This window comes from Oryctolagus cuniculus, chromosome 13 (assembly GCF_964237555.1).
Source record: "Oryctolagus cuniculus chromosome 13, mOryCun1.1, whole genome shotgun sequence".
In the NCBI taxonomy this organism is placed as follows: Eukaryota; Metazoa; Chordata; class Mammalia; order Lagomorpha; family Leporidae; genus Oryctolagus; species Oryctolagus cuniculus.
In genome coordinates this window covers 76041472-76067070 of record NC_091444.1, presented here as the reverse complement: position 1 = coordinate 76067070, position 25599 = coordinate 76041472, and the positions used below count along the sequence as shown (strand labels likewise).

The 25599-nt window shown below is 42.5% G+C and overlaps 1 protein-coding gene across 14 annotated transcripts in view; it reads right to left on the bottom strand.

Annotated features, from left to right (window-relative positions):
• Nucleotides 1–25599, bottom strand: part of SFMBT2 (Scm like with four mbt domains 2) — a 261092-nt gene that overhangs the window by 110058 nt on the left and 125435 nt on the right. For all 14 annotated transcript variants that reach the window (XM_051821572.2, XM_051821569.2, XM_008268056.4 and 11 more), the window contains exons 5-7: nt 19522–19610; nt 17617–17863; nt 9380–9477 (exon numbers count right to left, since the gene is read on the bottom strand). In XM_051821572.2, coding sequence (XP_051677532.2) covers nt 9380–9477; nt 17617–17863; nt 19522–19610 — 434 coding nt within the window. The remainder of the gene's footprint in view (nt 1–9379; nt 9478–17616; nt 17864–19521; nt 19611–25599) is intronic.

Sequence of the window (25599 nt, the reverse complement as noted above, 5' to 3'; positions counted from 1 at the left end):
ATTTAGTTGCTGAATAAGAGAAAAAGAAATCAGTCACCATAGAAACTGCAACCTCACAATCTATCAGAAGAGAGCAGCTCGCTTCCTTTCTTACCCCCTTGGCTGTACCATCTGCAAGGACAAAGAAAAGCTTTTCTCTCTTTGCAACACTCCATCTTCTCTCACCAGCCTCTACCTCCTTGTTCTCAGTTGCTAATGTGCAGAAGAGATTCCCTCCGAAGGGTTAAATTTATCATCACACTGATAAAAATATATCACTCAAAGCTTTAAAAAAAAAAAGAACTAAAGGACATCACAGGATGCAGAGTTCTCGATGTTCTGAGCAGACTGAACACTCTTACGGAGCGGAACTGTGTGCATCAGATGCTTTTATTTAGGTTTATCTGTGTAAAGAACAAATAATGCATCACAGAGACCTGCCTTCATCAGTCAGCCTTGTCTCTACTGCCCCTTCTCTTCACATATTAACCGCCTACAAATGGGGACAGCAAGGTACGGAGAACTGAGCACTGCAGCACAGCTTGAGACTGGGGCAAACGAGAATGAACTTCCTGCCGTGCCACGGTTCCAAGCGCTTTCTTCATACATTTCAAGGGTAGGTACCTTTTAACACCTATCAGTTACACACACACACACACAAACTCTCTCTCACACACACACACACACACACACAACTGTAGATCTACTTGACGGATACCTATGTCAACGATGACATAAAAATGAGCTACTGGAAGGAAACCACCAACAGACTGGGTAGTGTAGCAAAGGACAGGTCATGTATTACTTAGCGATATTGGAGGATATTTTGAAAAGTGCAGGACCAGCACTGTGGCATAGTGGGTAAAGCCACCGCCTGAAGTGCTGGTATCCCATATGGGTGCCAGTTCAAGTCCCAGATGCTCTACTTTTGATCCAGCTCTCTGCTATGGCCTGGGAAAGCAGTGGAGGATGGCCCAAATCCTTGGGAGACCCAGAAGAAGCTCCTGGCTCCTGGCTTTGGATCGGTGCAGCTCCAACCATTGGGGCCAATTAGGGAGTGAACCAGCACATGGAATACCTCTCTCTCTCTCTCTCTTTCTCTCTTTCTGCTTCTCCTTCTCTCTGTGTGTAACTCTGACTTTCAAATAAATAAATCTTAAAAAAAAAAGTGTCCCTGTTGTCATTATGGCTATACAATTTTGTCACTGTTCATATGTGACAGAATATTCTTAAATAAATCTTGATACTACTATAGGTGGACTGGTTACTCGATGTGGCAATCAAAACATTGTAAACCTGAAATTGGTAAGAGTGTTGTTGGTGTATTACAGGATCTTTTTTTCACACTAAGCTTTCTTTAATTGTATTATTTATCTGCAAGACAGGGAAAGAAATTTCCCATGTCCTAGTTTACTTCTAAATGACCCCAACAGCAAAAGGATGGGCCAGGTCAAACCACCAGGAGCCAGGAACATTGTCAATCTAGGTCTCCCCCATGGGTAGCAGGAACCCAGCTCCTTGAGGCATCACCATTGTCTCCCAGAGCTCACATTAGCAGGAAGTGGGAATCAGCAGCAGAGTTGGGACTCAAACCCAGGCTTTCCAATAGGGGATGCAGATGTCAACTGCTAGGCCACACAGCCACCTGGAAATCTTCTGTTTATAATTAGAAGGAGTGCACTCTAGAACAGTGATAAAGAGAACAGTACAGTAAACGCGTAACACATAACTGTTGTTTGCTATCATGATCAAGTGTCCGTACTACACATAACTGCCCTGCTATACTTTTAAGATAACCAGCCACGTGTGTTTGTCTCTACCAGCTTCCCCATGAACACACGCAACACCTTGCACTATGACTTTAGGATGGCTACGGAGTCACTAGGAGGTGGCGATTTTTCTGCTCTATTATAGTCTTATAGGTCCACTGTCCCGAGAAAGCCGCTTCATTGGCTGAAATGTCATTACCTGGTACATGACTTCACTCATACCAGGCATACTCCCCATAGGCTGTGAGTGCCAATTCAGTACAAGCCTCAGTTACATGGTTTTAGCTCTACTGAAACTCCCCCATAGAGCCGGTGCTGTGGTGCAGCGGGTTAAAGCCCTGGCCTGAAATGCCAGTATCCCATATGGGTGCCAATTCTAGTCCCAGCTGCTCCTCTTCTGATCCAGCTCTCTGCTATGGCCTGAGAAGGCAGTGGAGGATGGCCCAAGTCCTTAGGCCCCTGCACCAACGTGGGAGACCTGGAAGAAGTTCCTGGCTCCTGGATTCGGATCAGCACAGCTCCAGCCATTGTGGCTATCTGGGGAGTGAATCAGCGGATGGAGACCTTTCTCTCCACCTCTACCTCTCTCTGTTAACTCTGTCTTTCAAATAAATAAAATATATCCATATTAAAAAAAAAAAAAAAGAAACTCCCCCATAGCCACCAATATTGACTAGGAATTGGTTAGGAAGGCTATAATGGAATGAATGGTAGCTATGGTATTTAGTGTACACATCATTGCAAACACACGCACACACACACGCACACATACCCCTCTTCTCAGCTTCAAATCAAAGGAAATAACCCAGAAGCAACAGGTGGCTGCCACCTAACCACAGTGCACCTGTTCAGGTATAACACATGGCTGAGAACGTGTGTCATTTTAGGAACAACAGGGAAGCACAGAAGAAACTGGCTATGGCTACAAAGCAGAAAGCAGCACTGAGTGTCAGCTCTGTCATGGAACCAAACCGTTCTCTCTTGAGCTCCTTCTTCAAGTTCATTGTCTCTCCATTGATCTGTTTGTGTAATGAGCAAACGATATACAACAGCATAGCAGCAGTTTGCTGTACGAATCAAAAGTGGTAATGAGATGCACATTTTAAAAGGGAAAAAAACTCAACTCTCACATGACACGTGTGAGTCAATATTAAGCCTAGTCTTAGTGATCATTTCCAGCAAGAATCAAACCTTGGCATTTCATTTTGGGAGCAATGGGAATTCTTAGGACACGATGTTTTGCTGTTGTTTTTAAAGCTCAGATGTTTTTCTTGATTTCAATGCATCTGTCACTCCCAACGCCTTCCTATTCTCAGCCAAGCGCTGCCCTGGAGTATTTTTAGTTCACCATAAAATTACCTACCTTACCTGTGAAATCACCCTTTCTTCCTCTTCCATGGGCATCCCCATTATTATCAGAACCACACCTGGGAGGTTCACTTAAAGTTGTACTAGAGACCATTCCCAAGTGTTTGTTTTTCTAAGTTAATTTGTGGACAAATTTCTTCACTAATCCATTCATGAATATTTGTTGAAAGAACTTCCCTTGTCCCAGGCATTGTTCAAGGCACTGGGGAAAAAGCAATCATAAAAATAAACACTGTGTTCTCTGGAGCTCACATTCTACTAAGAAACAGACAAATGCAAAAAAAAAAAATTAATACACAGTAAGGCAAGGAATAAGGAAAACAAAGAAAGCCAGGGGGTAGGCAGAGCACACAGATGGGGAGATGGCCCTACAGTGTAGTGTTTCTGATTTTAAGCAGAGACCTGTAGAAAGAGACGGAAGCAGGGTTTATTTTCCAAGTAGACAAGACAGATACAAAACGTTTGCTGAAAATAGGAGTAGTTCACCATGCCTCACCTTTTCCTGCCAACGATAGAGTGTATACTAAATCCCCAGTTTCCTTCTGGAAGTCTGGCTTTTGGGCAGCTGCTAGGGTACAAGGTACTTGCAGAATCGGATCCCAAAACAACCCTGAGCACCAAGGCTCTAAAGAGCTGCCTTATTTGGAACACACCTTTGCTGACTGTGCTGCATCCTCGCACTGGAAGAAACTGTACCCATGAGTATAGCAACATCTACGTCCTGGCGAATGACCAAACGTGGGGGCCAAACAGGGGATCCCAACACAGAGGTGTGAGGAGAACACAGGCACCCAGGCTCCACTGTCTTTAACTACAATTTCCTTCATTCTCCTGCAAATCTCTCCATAGCTTGTTTGGAATCTCAAACACTCAGATTTTCAACATTTTATGTAAAGAATGAAAACAAAACGTTTGGCCAACGTTCCTTCTGTATGGGATAAAACAGATCACGTATGTTAATGACATGTTAAATGTGTTCGTTCCTTACTGCTCCAAAGTGTGGTCATGAACAGAGTTGGTAGGAGAGTACTTGTGTTCCCCAGGACTCTTGGTTTCCATGAACCGGCACATTGGGAAGCGCTGCTTCTCACTTGTCTAGCCTTTTGATGGATATGTGACTTGTGGGGGAAACTTCTACAGTTCAACATTGGCAAACAGGTGGGATCACAGGGGCAGACTAAGATTTACAAGACCTGAAGAAAATGAAGAGTCACAGTAACTACAGGTGACGCATGAAGGTGGCCATAGGAAGCATTTCAGTAATACCCACAGTCATCTTCTAGCCTCCTGGGCTCTGTTTTTAAAACTTCCAAGTTCCCCCATATCTCTTAGTATCTAGGCAGACAGTGACTTGGATAACCAGAGTAAGAAAGGCATTGTTGATCAAAAAACCAAGTCAATCCTGTAATAGCTTCATTGTTTGATGGCAGAAACAAACTCAGAGATACCCATCCTAATGGTTCTCTATGATGACAAAATAAAAAGCTTTTCTTGAAACTGGGAAATTTTGCTTTAGTTGGCAGTTGAAGATCAAGGTGATAGCTTACAGAGGTTTCAAAAATAGATAAGTACAACAGGATTGCACAAGGTTGTAGCTATTGGTTAAGATATCTTAAGTTGATTTTTTTTTATTTGACAGGTAGAGTTATAGACAGTGAGAAAGAGAGAGACAGAGAGAAAGGTCTTCCTTCCATTGGTTCACTCCCCAAATGGCTGCTAAGGCCGGCGCTGCGTCAATCCAAATCCAGGAGCCAGGTGCTTCTTCCTGGTCTCCCATGCAAAGGCCCAAGCTTCTGGGCCATCCTCCACTGCCCTCCAGGGCCACAGCAGAGAGCTGGACTGGAAGAGGAGCAGATGGGACTAGAACCCAGTGTCCATATGAGATGTCAGTGCTGCAGGCGGAGGGTTAACCAAGTAAGCCACGGCGCCAGCCCCTTAAGTTGATACTTACAAAACAGATTTTGTTTTCTTCTGAGAGCTAACAATCATCCAGATGTGTGATGAAGGCAGGACTATTCTAAATTAAAGCCCAGTGAGAATACAATGATGTGCACCTCCATATACTGATTATTTTTGAAGAGTCAATTAGTGTTAAAATATGGATAGTTTTGGGAAATCTTTTCAGACTGATTTTTTTTCAGGCTGATTTTCACCTGTCCAAAAGCCAGACTTCCAGAAGGAAACCAGGTATTTAGTATTAATGGTTGAGGCATGGTAAGCTACTCCTATATTCAGAAAGCACTTTTTATCTATCTTGGTCACTTGAAAATTCCATTATTTTCAATAAGATGAAATTTCTAAATCTCTCTTTGATTCTCTTTTTTTCTGAGAGACAGACAGACAGATGGAGTGCCTACCCATTGACTCACTCCTCAAACAGCCACCACTGCCAGGACAGAGCCAAGGCCAAAGCCAGTAACCACAAATCCATTACAGGTTTCCCACGCTGTGGCAGGGACTGAACTAGCTGAATTCTAGTCTAGCTGCCTCCCAGGGTCTGTATTAGAAGGAAGCTGAATCAGGAACAAAGTTAAGAGTCAAATCCAGGTTCTCGTATATGTGAAGTGTCTTAGCTGCCACCTTAACTACTAGGTCAAACGCCCACCTCTCCCCTCAGTTTTTTTTTTTTTTCTAATCATTTCATTAATTACCTTTTAACAGAGTACACATTTTGAAGATTATCTGTATTTTCCAAATTAAATCAGAATTCCCAGTAAACTCTGGCAGTAAATTCCCCGTAAACTCAATGCTATTCAGAATATACTCTCAAAATCAAAAGCAAATAACAGAAATAGTAACTATGACCTTACTTTTACAGCATTTCTGTTGGGATTCAAGACAGATGGGGAAAACTGAACACGAGCTTGATCCAACTGTATGCACAGACACGGACACACCAAAAACAACACAGGTGGCAAACACATCCCCCAAAGTGAGAAACTCTGCAGCATAATGAGATTCATTCCATCAAAATACTCATTTTCTCTAAAGTCTAAAAATAATAAAAAGAATTGCTTGGAAATACATTCATCTCTGGCCATTAAATGCGCTTAGCTTTGACTTCTGTCTTGTCACAGCAAACACTATGGCAATTTTCCATAATAACATGCATCTCAGATGATTCACTGCTGAATTCAGACACATATTCCTTTCACCGTAATGAAAGAAACTAGAAATAAGTCTGCCTGCTGAGAAACAGTGATGATCAAACGGTGATAAGAAAAAAACTCGTGTGTGTGTGTGTGTGTGTGTGTGTCTTCTATTTTTGAACCCTGCAAGGGAATATCAGTTGTTTGAACTTCTAAAATTTAGAGAGAAAATTTCTGGGTTTTTTTTTTTTTTTTTTTTTTTTTAAATAAATGAAGCAACTGCTAAGATAGTTTGATCCTCATTCTATGCACATGTAATTTCTCTAAAGTAGAGAAACTCTCGGTAGAATGCTAGTCTGTTATTCCTTAAATTACCGAACACACACAATATATTGGTGGCACTACATTTGAACTGTGTCCTCTAAAAAACTCTACCTACCTGAACCTGTAAATGTGACCTGCAAGTAGGGACTTTGTGGATGCAGCCAAGTCAAGATGAGGTCATACTCGATCAGGATAATTAGTGACCTGGGGCCGGCGTTGTGGCATAGCAGGTAAAACTGCCTCCTGCAGTAAGGGCATCCCACATGGGCGCAGGTTCAAGTCCCAGTTGCTCCACTTTCAATCAAGCTCTCTGTTGTGGCCTTGGAAAGCAGTACAAGATGGCCCAAGTACTTGGGCCCCTGCACCCGTGTGGGAGACCTGGAAGAGCTCCTTGTTCCTGGCTTCAGATCAGCACAGCTCCGGCCACTGAGGCCAATAGGGGAGTGAACCAGCGGATGGAAGACCTCTCTCTCTCTCTTTCTTTCTCTCTTTCTCTCTCTCTCTGCTTCTCCTTCTCTATGTTAACTCTGACTTTCAAATAAAATAAATAAATCTTAAAAAGAAGATGACCAGTGTCCTTACAGGAAACAGGAATCTGGACAGACACACCGAGAAGAAAAGGCGAAGTGAAGACTGAGGCAGACAGTGGAGTGACACTGCCACAAGCCCTGAAATGTCAAAGGCGGGGGCAACCACCAGACGCTAGAAAAGTCCCAGGAACTGCTTCTCCCCCAGGGCCCCCAGAGGGAGGGCGGCCCTGCTGACATCTTGGTTTCAAATCCCAGCCTCCAGAAGTACAGAACACATTCCTGCTACCCCAAGCCACCATGGTGACTCATTACAGCAGCTTAGGGAAAAGGAACTGCTTATGCTCCTGCTCTCAAAATTCAACACACAAATAGCCACTCCATACAAAATATGGCTAAAAACATCCTGCCCCTTCCCCTCCTCCCAGAACTACCTTGCATGCTTTAAGAACACATACAATTCAATGCAACCAAGCTTTATTTATGAAGTTCCAAGCCTACGCACCCTGCCTTGTACTAGGCCCAAAAAGCAATACGCAGCATCTTAAAGCGGTTCTCAGTTATGAACAGAATATTGAACACGATGAGAATGCTCAGGTACTTTATCAAAACAATAGTCCGAGTTCTCATAGGAAGAAATTAAAAGTGAGGGAAGAAGGTAATTGCATTTTGGGAAATAGAAACAAAGCATTAAACTCTAGAATCAGGTCAAATAATAGCTGCTCCATAAATGTTTAATGGATTTGTTAAGTTTTAATTAGAAATATATTAGGATTATTAATGGTTATATATTAACCTTTCAAGTCTTAGTATTCACAGTTCTAAATAACAAGCCTGCATATCCATTTAATCTACATTAACTCAAAATTGGTAAAGCCAATGAGTTAAATACATATGGATGTTCAAGAATTAGTCTACTTATTTGACAAATATTCATGGACTACTACTATGGGCAAGGAATTATGTTTCCAAAGATGGACCAGAAAGACATGGCCCTTAGCTGACTGGAGCGTCAACACTAAGCCAGAGAAGATGGCTATCATGCAAGGAATCGCACCAATGATTATGAGTAACTGTGACAGAACAGACTACCATGAGGACTCCTGCTGGGGCCACAGGCTCACACCCCCTGAGTTCAGTGGCATGAGATCCAGAAAAACAGTCTTTTAGAGAATTTATATTTATTTATATTTGAGTCTGAAGGACGAGTAAGAACACAATGGACAAAAGGCATTGGAAGAAAAAAGACCAGTGTAGCAATAGTGCAGTACACTGAGGAGGGAGAATGCACAACCCCAGACCACAGGCGGAAGCAGAGCTAAGCTGCACCAGCCTTGGCATCTCTTTGAGGGGTACGCAAGCTGTATTTTACCCTAAAATCCAAACAACAAGAAGTTTTAAAATAGCAGTGCCAGGTTCAGATGTCAGATGAAAAACCCACATTAATCTTACCTCCACCTAAACTCTAATCAAAACTATAGTAAAGCGATCAGAACTATAGTAAAGAGTTGTCTTTTTTTTTTTAAAGACACAAAACCACTCAACAGCTACAAAGATATGGAAGCTACAAAATGCTGATGAACAAGAAGTAACTACATATTCAGCAGAGCCAAATGAAAGCCTTCAGCAGAAAAGCCAAGAGCCAACCCAATTCCTGCTGCAGAATTCTCCACGGCTCTGACACTAATCATGCAAAAACATGCCTGGACCTGGGGGTGCATCAGGGCTCATCAAATAACCCCCCAGCAGCAGCCCGACACCACGATGCTCCCACCCAGCCCACTCCACAGAACCAACCCCTGCTCCCAGTCTTCTCTGAAGACGGTGGGAACAGAGAAGTTTGATGCGTAATTGTAAAAGCGCTTAGTACCTGGCAATCCCTTTCAGTTTTATATGAGCTAATGGTACAACAGCCTAGGGCCCCACAGACACTCAGGACAAGCTTCCTGAACCATCAAGAACATGGAACCATAACGTGAAGCATCACTTTCTGTCATTTTGACCAAACAAACAACATAGTGAGACTTTATAGTGTTTCTTTGGTAGGAAGTGAGAAAGTTAAAAAGCAGATTCCCACAGTGATAGACTACAGAGACAAACAAAATAAACTTAAAAACTTTTAATCAGCATGGTGGAATACAAGTTTTTGTGAAAAACACCCCCAAAATAGCAAAACAGAACAGATAAAGTGATTAACACTTAAAGGGGAAAGTGACCAAAAAGACTGGTTTTTAAATCATGGGAAAGCAATGTGATAGAGAAAACTTCATAAGCAGTTTATGCTTGCACAGAGTGGATCGATTGTAAAAAGCTGGCATCTTACCTTAAACACTTCCATTGGAAGAGGAAACTTTGCCGCATCAATAAGGGATTTTTCCAGAGCACATTTCCATTCAGAGGTCATCTTCAAAGGATAGATTTCTGTATCAACAGCAAAGCACATAAGAGTTTAAGGACTAAAATGTCCTCCTGGGTGGTTCTTTTTTTTAATTTGTATCTTCCAGGCCTTCATCCAGGCCCCATCAGAGTGCACACCCAGCCCACCGTAAACAGCCACCTGCTAAAAGGATCTTCTGAAAATTAAGCAGCAACTTGGGATTCAGCTATCAGAAACGAAGAATAAACTTAATAGTGCTCTTCTTCGGGGAATATTTGTATGTATTTTGTTGGCATTCTGTAAGTAATTTAATGGGATTAATCACATTAGCAAAACCCTCAGTCATCCACGGCCCAAAAATCCACATATCACCTAGGCAGCAATAACCACTGATGAAGAACTTATTATCTGATAAATTTCTAAACTACAAATGACTCCTGTCTGACATTTGCAGTTATTACAACATATTTTTCACTAAATCTCTAAGCTCTCCTGTGCTAAAAATAGCCCGTGTAAGTCAGAAAATTATTAAAAGGTAAATTAAAATTTACCAACCAACTTTCATATTTACACTTGAAATGTTGCTAACACCACATGTTGCCCATATTTTTTCCCAGGCAGTGGGGGTGAGATATTTATGGATGGGGCTTACGCAGTCTGAATGCAAAATTAAAAGGAAAAAAAAACTGTTGAGCACTGTTTTTACCTATTGCTGAAACTGCAGGAGAATTTTATGGCCTGATCTCAACAGATTTAAGACCTTATCAAAATAGGATTTGCAGAAGCACTCACTGGAAGTAGATTTGTTTATACCTTCACTATATCAACCCAGGCTACTTCAGACAGACAGTTAGGATATGAATATGAATTTAAGCACAGTTTAAAGGTAACATTCAGCCTTTGGGGTTATATTTTTAATTTCTTGCATGTCTGCTTTTTAGCATGGAGCTATATATTTTCATCCTCATAGCTTCTGAACTCACCTTGAGCTTTAAGCTCCTCTGTTTTAGAGGTTTATTTAGGCTTTTCTGCCATGATTCTGTCAGGTGTTAAGATTGGCCAGAACTAGCAAAGTTTTCAATGTATTACCCACTGCCATTGTTTGTTACACAGATACCCAAAGGGTTATTCACGACAAAATACCCTCTATGTATATTTACTGTCTGTGATCCTTTCGGGTTTCCAGCGTTCCGTGTAGATTCTGCAACCTCTGAGAATTTTTATTTTCCTAGCTAGCATTTCTATGTCAGAATAAAAACAGAATGTGATTCTCCTTCATAGCGTCTGACTATGTTGGGACACACAGTAGGACCACAATCAACACTTCTGCAGACTGAATCAACCGCTCCTTCACCTCTATGGGTAAGAAAGGGGGTGTGAAGGAAGCCACTGCTTGTCACAAGGTCCCCCAAAGTAGCAAAGGGCCCAGCTCACAGAGCCCTATGGACTGCTCCACAGGCTGTGAAGGATACCTTGGAACGCGCTAATGGCTCAGGTTCAAGTGCACTGCATGAAAATGTTAGCGAAGAGATTGGCAACTCAGGGGCTCCAGGGAGCAAATGACAGAGCATTCTGATGCAGCTGTTCAAGAACGGGAGCTCAGGAGAGAAACAGCACATTTGAGAGGACGGGCTTCATGGTGGGACATGAAGAAGCCGACTTTTCCCACCATCTGGGAGTAACGGACAGGAACTGTAGGACAAGGACCAACTTGTGAAAAACGACGCAGATGTCCAAAGCCGAGACCAAAGGCAGGGTCTGAAGACACAAAGGGGAAAGGAAGGAAAAAGACAAACAGGAACCGCAACTAGCTATGCCCTTGTCTGTGGTCATGGAGGGTGGGCGCCCCTGAGACGGGCAACGGGGTAAAAGACTGCACAACAGGAAATCGACCCAGGGCACTAGGGATGCAAGCTCAACCTCACTGAAGTTAAGTCCAACTATCAGAACTCAGCGCAGCAACATGTGGGTCCCTGCAGGGCTGGCAGAGTCCCTCTGACCCCAGCCTCACACATGGCATAAAGAATCATCAAACCCCGTAATCCTCATAGAGCTGACACGTCCACATAGGAGACGCTGGTTCTCTGTGCCTCCATCCCAGAAACAAACCCAATGAGTAGCCCAGGCTTTGGGTGATTTCTGGCTCGGTCCCACAAGCTTAAAAATCCATGTCTTGGGGCCAGCGCTGTGGCATAATGGGTAAAGCTGCCGCCTGCAGTGCTGGCATCCCATATGGGCGCCGGTTCGAGTCCCAGCTGCTCCACTTCTGATCCAGCTCTCTGCTATGGCCTGGGAAGGTAGTGGAGGATGGCCCGAGTCCTTGGGCTCCTGCACCCACGTGGGCGACCCAGAAGAAGCTCCTGGCTTCAGATTAGCCTGGCTCTGGCTGTTGCAGCCACTTAGGCAGTGAACCAACAGATGGAAGATCTCTCTTTTTCTCTCTCTCTCTGCCTCTCTGTAACTCTGCCTTTCAAATAAATAAATAAATCTTTAAAAAAAAATCTGTGTCTTTTTTCTGAGGATATTAAATCCCAAAACAGAATGTTCTCTGAAAAGCTGAAACCTACATGCAGTCTGCTTCACCACCCGCATAGGCTGAACACCTACACAATGGCACCAGCACTAAGCAGCATTTCCCAGTATTTGTCAGCAGACAGGGGCACTCTGGCTATGCTGGCAAGTTTATGGACAATAAACAGCATCATTAAAAGGACATAAAACATTTTCCTGAGATGATTGCAGTGCAGCTATAACTTACCAGAGTGCATTGTGTCAATTTCTGTTTGTGGAGACGTCAGAAGCAATTAAGACGTGTCCTGGGACCAGCATTGTGGCGTAATGTGCTAAGCTGCCGCCTGCAATGCAAGCATCCAATATGGGCGCCCGTTTGAGTCCCGACTGCTCCACTTTCAATCCAGCTCCCAGCTAATGTGCCTAATGAAGCAGTGGAAGATGGCCCAAGTAGTTGGGCCCCTACACCTATGTGGGAGACCCGGAAGAAGCTCCTGGGCTCCTGGTTTCGGATGGGTGAAGCTCCAGCCGTTGCAGCCAATTGGGAAGTAAACAAGCAGATGGAATATTTCTGTGTGTGTGTGTGTGTGTGTGTGTGTGTGTAACTCTGCCTTTCAAGTAAATAAAATAAATTTTTTAAAAAAAGATGTGTTCTGACTTATCTGTAACTAGACACCTACAAGAAAATGAAGCAATATCCTCTCATGCAAGTACTCAGCAGGTTTTATCATAAGTGATACAGGAAGAAGGGATGAGTAAAATAATCACAAATAAAGAGGGGCTATCCCTTTCATATTCCACAACCCTAAACCTCTCTTCCTTCCTTCTCCACCAGGTTCTTGCTAGGGAAGAGAGACCACTCACGGTTATTAAGAGACAGTAAATATTGGAAAATGCTGGGAAATATTGAAAGTGTGTCCCACTTCCCAAAATTCCTATATTGGAGCCTACTGCCCAACGTGATGGTATGGCAGTAGGGCACTCAGAAGAGGATTAGAGTTTAATGAGGTTATGGGTGTGAAACCCTTAAGAAGAGAGGGCTGTCCTAGAAAGATCAGGACTCACTCTCAGTCTACCAGGTGAGAGTATAGTAAGAAGGCGACCATCTACAAACCAGGAAGAGAACCCTCACCAGAACCTGAGCATGCTGGCACTCCGATCTCAAACACGAGCCTCCAGAGCCACGAGAAAATCCATGTCTGTGGCTTAAGCCACAACGTCTGTGGCAGCATGTCGCTACGGCAGCCCTGACAGAAAGCATCAAGTCTTTGAGACTATGAAATAGGCAGGCAGGAAGCATTTAAGTTAGATTCAGAAACTACCCAACTCCAGGAACTACCTAAGACAAGCATTTTAAACAAATAAAAAACAAGCTAGTGGCCGGCGCCCCAGCTCACTAGGCTAATCCTCCGCCTTGCGGCACCGGCACACCAGGTTCTAGCCCCGGTCGGGGCACCGGATTCTGTCCCAGTTGCCCCTCTTCCAGGCCAGCTCTCTGCTGTGGCCAGGGAGTGCAGTGGAGGATGGCCCAAGTCCTTGGGCCCTGTACCCCATGGGAGACCAGGATAAGTACCTGGCTCCTGCCATTGGATCAGTGCGATGCGCCAGCCGCAGCACACAGGCCACGGCAGCCATTGGAGGGTGAACCAACAGCAAAGGAAGACCATTCTCTCTGTCTCTCTCTCACTGTCCACTCTGCCTGTCAAAAAAATAAAATAAAATAAAATAAAAAATAAAAAAAAAACAAGCTAGGAAGGATTCTGAACAGGAAAAAAAAAAAGGGAAAAAAAGTTCTAGAAATACAGAAGGAAGAAAAAACTCAAGAAGTTTCATCACTCTGTAAAGATATCTAAAAGGTTCCTCTCCAACATCTAGAAAAAGGACAGCAAGTGGGGTCTCTTCAGTGACTTCTCATCTCAATGACCTAATGAAATTTCTTAGAAAACCAAAGTATGTCTGTACTACTCTGATCGCAGATTGAATGCCCAGAAAATGCCAATCACTTGATATACATTATGCACTCAGCAGCCCTGCAAAGATATCATTTACTTCCATTTCACAGGGTGAAGTGGCTTCTCCTCAATTCCCTTTCCTCCCAACCCAAGCACCAAAATGTAATTTGCTCATTCAGCCCAGACGCTGGAAGGCTCAACTGATTATGTACGTGTGGATCCTAGCACATTTGCCTAGAGTTTTTGAAGACTAACTTCCTTGCTACTTTCTGTTAGCAATTTCTATGTCTATGACATCTCTCTGTTGAGAAGTAGTCTGACCGTTAAAAGGGCAAAAGAATAACTGAAGTTCAAGGAAGAATTATGATAATGTTTGACAATGGTGTTGGCATTACTGGGTGTGCACAACAGAGGTTCATTCCTGAGCAAAGGGTAAGCCCACACAGCCTGACTTGCAAAGTATATCCAGGGGCTGGTGCTGTGGCGTAGTGCTGGCATCGCATATGGGCGCCAGTTCAAGTCTTGGCTGCTCCACTTCTGATGCAGCTCTCTACTATGGCCTGGGAAAGCAGTGGAATATGGCCCAAGTCCTTGGGCACCTGCACCCGTGTGGGAGACCTGGGGAGACCTTGTTCTCTCTCTCTGCCTCTCCTTCTCTCTGTGTGTAACTCTGACTTTTAAGTAAATAAATAAATCTTTAAAAAAAAAAAGTATATCCACACTATATTTTTTCCCTTCTACCACCATCCTTCTAACTTCTCACCAACAATTAGTGTTGAACATTTCTCACTGGTTTAATGGTGCTTGGGAATATATCAGCCTAATGCTTTCTACACAAATCAGAAATTTTATTCCCTCCCATGTTTCAGTGAAGGAAGTGGTGGTGTTGTGTAAATTGTACAAGTCAGACTGAGACTGGGAATTAATGTACTCAAGTCTCAAGTGTTAGGTTCTGCTCCCATGTGTAAAACCAAAGTAGTAAGTGCCTTGCTTCTCCATGACGATACACCACTGAACCAGGCTGAGAGACTCCAGTGTCCATCTTAGAACTACTGCATTTGAAGAACACAGGAAAACAGAAAGCCACATTTTCAACGTCTTTCCGACTTTGATTTTCTTCTTTCCATATGTCATCTTCTTGCTGACAGTTTAAATGCTGGGGAAAGGAACCAGCACTCTGGTACAGTGGATTAACTCATGGCTTGCGATGTCGGCATCTCATATGAGAGTGCTGGTTCAAGTCCTGGCTGCTCCATTTCCCATGGAGTTTTCCTAATGCACCTGGGAAAGCAGCACAAGATGGCAAAGGTACTTGGGCTCCTGCTGCCTGTGTGGGAGGTCAGCAGGGAGTTCTGGCTCCACACTTCAGCCTGGCTCTGTGCTGGCTGTTGGAACCATTAGGGGAATGAACCAGCAATGGAAGATACCTCTGCCTCTGTCAGTCTCTTTCCCTGCCTCTCAGCCTTTCACCTAAATAAATGAATAAATAGATCTTTGCAAAAAAAAAAAAGTGCTGAGGAAGTTCTTGACAATGGGAGACTATCCCAGTCTTTAGAGACCCTTGTGAACTCATCAAAGAAATAGACAACTCATGTCCAGAAAATTCTAAGGTAAATAAACATAATTGATTCGTTTAAAAAAATGATTTATCCATTTATTTGAAAGGCAGAGTTACAGAGAGGCAGAGGGAGAGAGAGAGAGAGAGAGAGAGAGAGAAAGAGAGAGAGAAAGAGAGAGAGAAAGAGAGAGAGAAAGAGAGAGAGGTCTTCCATCAGCTGGTTCACTCCCCAGATGGCCACAACAGCCAGAGCTGCGAGGATCTGAAGCCAGGAGCCAGGAGCTTCTTGCATGTCTCCCTCTTGGGTGCAGGGGCCCAAGGACTTGGGCCATCTTTCAGTGCTTTCCCAGGCCACAGCAGAGAGCTGGATTGGAAGTGGAGCAGCCGGGACTCAAACTGGCGACCATATGGGATACCAGCACTGCAGGCAGCAGCTTCACCCGCTACGCCACAGCACCGGCCCCAAGCATAATTGATTCTTATATGAGAAAAAGACCAAATTATCTAAAGAGGGAGAGAGCTGATGAACAAATACCTTTAAGTTTCTACAGGGACACTTTTCCATTCTTGCTTCTGAATGCGAGTCCTATGACTTCCCAGGAAAGAAGCACCACCGAGAATATAAGAAGCTACTAGAAATTCTTTGCTTTGCCATAAATTTTTACACTGGCAAGTATATGTTTCCCCTAAAATTTATACAGCAATTAGGTACAAAGCTGAGATTTATATACTCAACTTTCCCCACAAAGTAAATTTTCCCTGCAAGGTTGTGAATCCCAAGGCAAACCTAGTCTTTTCCCATGACACCAACGGGCCCTTTGCTTGTCATCATGGTCCCAATTACTCAGGGTACAAATGGATTTCTTGGCTTCTTCTCAAAATGCTGACAACAATAATACTAATATAATAAAATGCCATACCACACATCTTTACACCTGTCAAATTTAACACAGATGCAGGTACACAGGATATAGAACCAGGAAGCTTTTTTCCGCTGAGAACTTTGAGTGACAGAAAAGGTAAATAAAACTTAAATAAAACTCCTCACCCGCATGTACTCAAGATTAACAGTGGCAACCAGCAGAGAAATACAATGCTCTGGTGATTATAATAAAGACAAATAGTTCTTTTTTCAAATGCTCCTATAAAACTGCCCAGAAAGAAAACCGGCAATTTCAGAAAGCAATGAACATTTCTTCCTTGGAATCTTTAATTCCATATGAATTCAGCATTTAAAAAGAAAAAGAAAAAAAAAACAATTCAACATTTTTTTTCTGAGATTTTCCATGCAAAGCTTGGTAAGGCGAGCAGAGAGAGCAAGGGCGAGTGGGGTCAAAGAGGCACAGGCCTTGGTAATATGAATTACAACACCTGCCACCTATAAGCTGGGTGACCTTGGACAAATCACTTAACCCTGTCTCAATTTCCTCTGACATGAAGTAAAATTCACCCCAAACGTGCAATACGTTTTTTGGAATCAAAATAAACAACACAGCAGATGTAAAATCACCTGGCACATGGTAAATATTCAAGAATGGTTATTTTGTAAATACTGAGATTTTTGTCAGAAAGCATACACGCACTCTTCAATCTAACTAAGCCTGGGCAAAGTCGTTTGAAGCTAACGAAAATCTGCGATGTGCCAGGAAAATAAGCTTGATGATGTTCTCAGTGCTACTTCCTGGCCAGAATGGTTACTATAATGAGGACCACAGGGTTTGGATATTTTGATGAATGGATGATAGGAAGTTCGGAGATGAATGGATGGGTGGATGGATGACCGGATGGACGGATGGATGGATGGATGGATGATGATTTTGGAATCTTCTTGCAAGACTCTCAAAATCCCTGAAGAATAAATGCAGAACATGCTCACAATCCAAGCTGCCGCAGCTTTCATCTCTGAGACAGTGGTTTCAAAGGCACTGGATCCCCTTTGCTAAAGCTCCCACAGTATTTCTCCTTGCAGAACACTGCTGCTGGAACTCTTGGGTTCTCCTCTCTGTAGAAAGGACTCTGTACTTCACGTGCTTCATGTTCACGTACTTGGACACAAAAGGTATCACAGAGCTGATGCTCTCTCCAGAGACACATCCAGGAAAATACCACCTTTTTTGTTTTTCCCTGAAACACTTTCCAGCAGTAAAAGCTTTGGCCCTTACCTGAAGGTGGGTCCATTCTGTATTTATTCTCTTGACACCAACCAACTGGTCGAAGTCTGTAATCCAAGTAAAACAACCACTGGTCATAGGATTCAGTGTCCTCCAATCCCACATAGCGAAGGCGTAATCTTCCTCCAACATTTTCAATCACACTAACTATCCAGTACTGAAAAGGGTTCTGAGAATCCTGAAGTTCTATTAAGGAATCAACTGTAATGAGGTCTATAGGGCCTTTCCCTCGCAGAGGCTGTTTAAACAGAAGCAAAACTCCTTATTTTAAACTTTATTTTAAGGTTCTCATGGAAACAGATGACAGCAGAAGATAATATTTTTTCACACCATCATCCAAGCTATTGGCAAACAGTCCGGTGTTCCCCTCCACCCCCCATCCTCAACACAACCATGGCCCACCCATCATCCCTCATACACACTCATGTACCCAATTCTGCATCCAACAACAAAAGTCACAAGTAAATAGAAAATAACAGTTTGGGCTACGTTCTCACCAAACAAAGCACCCTTCCCAGATAAAATTGCAGTTGTTTGAAATTAGCATGCTTTTAAGAACAGTTATACCCAGTTTGCCTGGAGCTAGAAATCGTATGCTAGCAAGATGTCTGTCTATATAATGAGCTTAGGCCAAACATTTATACCAAGACTGTTTAACAGACATTCGTCTTAGAATGGCCACTATTCTATTAACCAAGATCATCTTATACTTGGATTACGTGCACAAAGTATGACTATGTGTAGATGACATGTCTAAGACACGTTAATGATGAGCTAAATTAGACTATTATGTAAAGTTATTTCCACACTTAACCTGATAATTGGTTTAGAGAATATACAATTAGAGCTCCTTCTAAGAAGCCTTCTTAGCATATGTTAGCATATGAAAAGGGTGTTTGTTCAGCCAGCCCTGTAGGCAAATACATTAAAAGAAAATTAACATAATAAGACAATTTTGTCCCTTTGGAAGGGTGAACAACCATCATTTGGATTTGTTAACCAAACAATTAAAATAATATCTATAAAGATATTTAACAAATACGCCAGGCAAGATGTTCACAAAACAAAACCCATAACTGTACATTACACAGTGGTGCTCTGAAGTATCAATATTACTTGTGAGCACAGGGAAAGCCAAGGTTAAGACAATAATGATACCGTCAAAATTCACACCTTATTTCCCTGCTATTTATTAAGTTTTCCCCTTCTTAGGAATACTCTTAAACAACAAATTTGGCAATTCAGTAATTATTTATGACACCGTACCTTTCTCCTCCTGTTTTATTATATATACTGAACATTAAAATGTTTCAGCCCAAAATTATTTTCAAACGAACTATCGAAATTTCAGGTCAAACTATTTTTTCTTCAGTACCTTGAAACTACATTTACGTATGGTCAGCCATTTCTCCTCTTGTTTTTATGAGGGATGCTAATTCAATTATTATTATCTGTGTTCAGATCTTGCACTTAAGCATCTAAAATGCATTGCTTAACAGAACTACTTATCAATGTTCTCAAAAGGATGGCTTAAGTGCATACATATGCTTAGTTGTCAACTGATCAAAAGAGTTACAGAATTTTATTTGTATTCATTAATACAGGAGAAAAGCTTAACCTTATGGAATTCTGGAAAGATCTGTGAACACAGTATTATTTTAAAATGCATTGGAATAAAGCAAATTTCCCATGTACTGATCATCCCACAGGGGAAGATACACCAATGCCATTCGAATCAGTCACCCAAGTAACTCAGGACCAAACAGGAAGTTAGGCTACTTGGATAGAGGTACACACATGTATCTGCAGAAGGATATATGCAAAGATGCTGTTAGGTCTGAATTCACATAACCGGATGCTTCAGAAATAACATAGACGTATAAGAACAATACATACACCTTCCAGTAGATTGGCAGGTGCTGTCCGTGAACCAGTCAAATCACGTATGAGAAATTCTGTCCAGTCTGTGTACTTCTCTTTGATTGCTGATGAGACAAAGGAGGAAAAAAAAAAAAAACACAAAAAACCACTTCAACAGAGCAGTGAGATATCAAATAAACTTCAAATCACAGTTTCCTGTACGTAGGTGTTGTTCCAACAGTTTTCTTAATTTTAAGCTCTGTGTTTGACATCAAAATTGGGACAACAAATCCATCAACAAGTGGTGACCTCATACCTACCATGGGCCTGGACATCAAGGAAGTTAAAGAATCAGATCCTAAAAGTCTTCCAATCTACCCTTCTCATTGATAACAAATAAGTATATAATCCAGGGTTTCCAAGGACAAAAGGATCAACACTGGCTAGAGCAATCAAAGAAAAGGGCTTCAGGTGGAAAAAGAAAACCAGGCCCTAGATTTTACACAGGGAGAGAAGGGATTTTCAGAGTGAGAGGAAATGACATTTGCTAACAAGAGTCGTGGAGTCAAGAGAAATGGAGAAACACTATGGAAAACTGGACAGACTGCTTTACGGGAAATGACTAGTAGGAGGAATATAACCACAGCCACTCAAGACAGTCAGCATCAATGTTTAATAACCAGGAAATCACTGCAGGAGACAAGCTGGCAGTAGGAAAGTTTGAACAGAAACAGTCTAAAAGCAGGTAACTTGAGGCTTCTGCAACTGAGTACAAAAGTGACAGGGCCCCAAACAAGGGATGACAGCACTGTGAAGAAGCAAGGAATACATTTGAGAATGTATTAAAAAAAAAAAAAAATTGGAACCAACGGACCCTGGAGGCCAACAATCTGTAAAGGTTTAGAACTCAGAACCCAAGGAAAACCTACCTTCTTGGCATTATCTCCCAATCTACAGATCTCCAAAGGTTCCGTGTGGATACACCCATATGCCTGAGGGTCTGAACCTTTTCAGGACACTAAGATATCTGCAAAGTCAGCACCTGTGAGAGCAACACGCTTGCCCCAGATTCCACGAGTGCACACTGTGATGCTGATCTTCACAGCACATGTGGGGAGGGGCCCAAGATCTACTGGATATTCAGCCTTTTCCTAAAGGGCCCAGACCCAAGTGGTTTTGCATTGCTTCGGTTCTTGAGAGGCCCGATGCAATCTTTTCTAGCTCAAAAGGAAGATGACCATGGGGTGTAGGGTAGGACTGGGTTCCACGCTAGGCTCTGTCATCATCACCAGATGTACAACTTTCAATATTTCACTCAATTTCCCTTAGAATCTTTCCTTATTTATAAAATAGTTTTAGCGATAACTTGTTAAAAACATAACAATACCTGGCATACACCAAACAATTAGTAAACAGTAGCTTTTGTTTTAAGTATGCATTAAATAATCACATATTTCCATTAGTTATTGAACCATTCCCACAAACCCCCACTTGAAACTTTGAACAGTTTTGGGCAGAAGTGTTCACAGAATAGGCAATGGTGTCAGTTCCATCACTAATTGTCCTTTCAGTCAATATCTGCCCACTACCCGTGAATGATCATGAGGCCAGGAGGAAAACCAACAGAGAAGGTAGGTACTTAGGCAAGCAGGGCTCGGAATTCCAGCTCTACACTGTACTACAACGACAACGTTCTACCCCCTGCCACACTTGTAGCAAAGAACAACTCATCCCTTTGGCTTTGACTTTTCCCAAATAAAATACCACCTTTTTTATTTTACACATACACACTCCCATGGAAATAAATAGCTCTGCAGCAAAAAGCTGTGTTCTCTTCTGTCAATTGCAAATGCATGGGCCATTTTTGGATGCTACATTCTTTTTAAAATTAGCTCTCCTCCATAACTAAGATTATTAAGACAAAAACAAAGGTAGATCAATTAGTAAAAATCTGTACTCACTTTCTGCTTTACAAAGACTTTTCATTTTTTTCCTATTTTAATCCCCTTAACCATGCTGTGAGGTAGATGCTCTTAACTCTCCCAAAGTGAAGACACTAAGAGCAGAGCTAGTTCCCTACTCCTGAATATTCAGCCTTCAATCTTACAGAACAGTCTTTCTCACTAGAATCTAAGACTCTTGCAAGTTTTTGTAAACAGATGAACCAATAATTTAAGATGTAGGCATGATGCATAGAAAGTAACTGTAGCCAGTTAAGTATGTGTTTTATAGCGTTAAAAATACAACAATTATCACAGTTGAGCAACAAATACTCCCGCGTTTGACAGAACTTATGCCTATATGTATTATGAGAAGTTCAGTCTTCCACTTAAGGGTTATTTCTAACATGCATACAATCAACATTGAAATTTATATTTAAAGACACTGTGCAATGTTGAAATAAAATTGTCTACATCACACCAAATGACCATTGGAGATGACTCTGAAATTCACATCTTGTGAGCCTTACATTCCACAGATCCTACAAACTTCCCTTTAATATATTTCTGTATAAGACTCTGAAGTCAACTTTTATGTGCCACAGAATATCTAGATAAATTGCTCTCCACAGAAAATATATCCACAAAGCCATAGAAGAACACAGGCCATTTGAGGTTAAAGAAATATAGAGGAACCAGTTCTCGGGACTTTTGCTAATTCTAAAGGAAGAACTGTTTCAATCAACGTTTACTTCTCAAGGCTCTAGATTCTCAAACAAGTGATAAACCTATTATGATAAACATCACCATAAAATAAAATCTAAGCACAATACACTTACAATTCAGTCGATGGACTTATTTTTAATCAAGTCAATTCTGATTAAATTCCAGGTACTAAAAGTCACCTGGGAATTCCTTAGAATTCACTGCACTTGATCAGCAGTGTTCCAGGTGTCCACTATTATTCATTTATTTATTTGAAAGTTAGACAGAGAGACAGAAACAGAGACCTTCCATTCTCTGGTTCACTCCCTGTTAGGGCTGGACCAGGTTGAAATCAGGAGCTCAGAACTCAGTCCAGGTCTCCCACATGGGTGGCAGGGACCCCATTATGTGAGCTATTGTCTGCTGCCTCATTAGCAGGAAGATGGGACAGAGAATGGAGCCAGGATTCAAATCTAAGGGCTCTGAAATCGGATGTGTGCATCTAAAGCAGCAGCTTAACGCAGGGCACCAAAAACCCACCCTACCCCCACATACTCACTAGAAATTTTCAAACTGTAAGTTTTTATTCTGCCAAACATTTCTCTTCAAAGACTCAAAGTGAGGAGTGTGACCTTGCTCCAAAGGAAACCTAACTCGTGTCCTACAACCATTTATCTCTCCCTCTCCCTTCAAACTGACACACCAACCACACATTAAATGTTGGAAGGCCACTGAAGATTTCTGTTGTTCCCACAGCTCCAATCCGCCAACTACTCTCCTGTGAGGTGCTGTCCCTGAGGGGTGACACATTTTTTAATTCACTGCTTTGACATGGTCCTGGCAGTTCCGTCACCACATTTAAATCTGAGACAACGGAGGACCTGGAGGAGAGATGTGTGTCCAGTTCAGAGGTTGGGCACTGCAGCGACCCCTTCCTAAGAAGCTTCAAAACCAGTGTCCACTGTTCTCCCCTGACAAGTTGTAAGTTCATTCAGGGGTTAGCCTGGGGACAGACATCCAGTTTCTGGTCCTATTGTACCAGTGGGGGTGGGAAGAGTCCATGAAGTGATCTGACTACAAGCAGACCCGAGACCCTCACCCACCTGACCTTCAAAGTCTTGAGCCTCTGGAGGTTCCAAAGTGACCCCCTCCAGCTGCAGCCCCACATGTGTCTGGGTAGCAGCAGCCCCCACCATCAATCATCAAGCCATCAACTCAGTCACTTCCTGAGGGTTCCGCCTGTCAGAAACACCCGGAAGTACACCTTCTACACTGGTTCCCCTCCCATTCTTTGTGCGGCTGCTCTGTGTGTCTGCTATTCTGTCCCTATCATTTTAATGAGTCTCTGGAGGAAACAGGCAAGTAAGGTGCTCAATCCACTGGAACTCCTGGCTCACGAGAGAACACAGGCTTCCCAACAGCAGCCTTTGACTCAACCAGGAAAAGATGTTTTAACACTGACTTAAGCAAAGAAAACAGGAGGAAATAAATCTCAAAGTATAAACAGAAACACTCTACTATTTGGAAGGAAAAACTATCAAGTCCTTTCCCTTGGAGATTTCTAAAGGAGAATCTATATTAATTTTTCAAATAGGGTTCAAATTAAATGACTCCCACAAATGAAAAAAAAGGCATAAACAATTCAACAGGAGACACTCCTACTATGTGCAGTGGGCTACATTACACACTGTCAGTCTTCAAACACACAGATATAAAAGTATCCCTGCCATTAATAACAGATGAAGGCTTAAGCTGCAGAAAATGTCACCAAAACTGTGTCCGTACACACACACACACACACACACACTTACACATTCCTACATAATTATTATATACAGATTGCTGGAGGAAGTTTCCATTCAAATTCTTGAGGCTTGGTTGTAAATATTCGTATATGATGGCAGAAATAACTCATTTTATTCTAAAAATAGCATTAACAAAGATATTATCTAGGAATTGGGGGAACAAATGAGATCCCATATAATGATGGCACGAGGGTAAAAAGAAAAATAAATGGTGAAATTCAGAATAATCTATGTAATCTGAGTTTTTAATATTTATACCACCATCATTAGAACTTTGATCATTATGAATGCTGACCCTCTGTAGTGGGAATGGGAACAGAAGAGTCATAAGAGTCATTTTCTATTTAAATGAGCTTACTGTGGAGTCTTATTTGACTTTTAATGACAACCACTTCTTCTAATGGTTCTGAGGATTAGACAGAAACTTCCAGATATATTTTACTCAGGTGAGCCAAAGCGTTCTTTAGTAATGCAATCAACCAGGACCAATACATTCCAATGTTTGTGTCATATACTAAGCGTTCTTTGCTGAGTAACATGTATAAAATGTTTTATGCTGATATTTTCTTATCAGGTCAACAATTTGTTGCAATTTCAAATTAACTTTCAGTAAACCTATACATCAAGTCAAAGACATAGAATTTTGGTCATGAGCCTAAAATCCTGCAGTAATATTTTATTAACTTTAAAACTTACAATTAGAGTAAAAATTCTTCTAGATTATAATGACATTTTATAGACCTCTGGTCTCTTTTTTGCCCCTGTCCACCTTGGGTGTTAATGCTAATATTGTCATTGTGATCACTTCTTCAAGCATCTAAAAACTGGTAGCAAAATGGAATATATTACAGAAAGTAACTTCTTTCTTTCTTTATTTATTTATTTATTTTTGACAGGCAGAGTGGACAGTGAGAGAGACAGAGAGAAAGGTTTTCCTTTGCCTTTGGTTCACCCTCCAATGGCCACCACGGCCGGCGCACCGCGCTGATCTGATGGCAGGAGCCAGGTGCTTCTCCTGGTCTCCCTTAGGGTGCAGGGCCCAAACACTTGGGCCATCCTCCACTGCACTCCCTGGCCACAGCAGAGAGCTGGACTGGAAGAGGGGCAACTGGGACAGAATCCGGCACCCCGACCGGAACTAGAACCCGGTGTGCCGGCGCTGCAAGGCGGAGGATTAGCCTAGTGAGCCACGGCGCCGGCCCAGAACTTCTAATATAAACTGCCATGGAAATTCATCTTTGGCTTCAATTCCCTGGCCTCATACTGTTAGGAAATTGATCCCTTGTTACATGGTGATGAAATGCAATCTCCCAGCTGGCGCCGTGGCTCATTTGGCTAATCCTCCGCCTGCGGCGCTGGTACCCTAGGTTCTAGTCCCGGCCGGGGTGCCGGATTCTGTCCCGGTTGCCCCTCTTCCAGTCCAGCTCTCTGCTGTGGCCCGGGAGTGCAGTGGAGGATGGCCCAGGTCCCTGGGCCCTGCACCTGCATGGGAGACCAAGAGGAAGTACCTGGCTCCCAGCTTCGGACTGGCACAGTGCGCCGGCCGTAGCAGCCATTTGGGGGTGAACCAATGGAAGGCAGACCTTTCTCTCTGCCTCTCTCTCTCTCACTGTCCAACTCTGCTTGTCCCCCCCCCCAAAAAAAAAGTTCCAATAATCAAGATT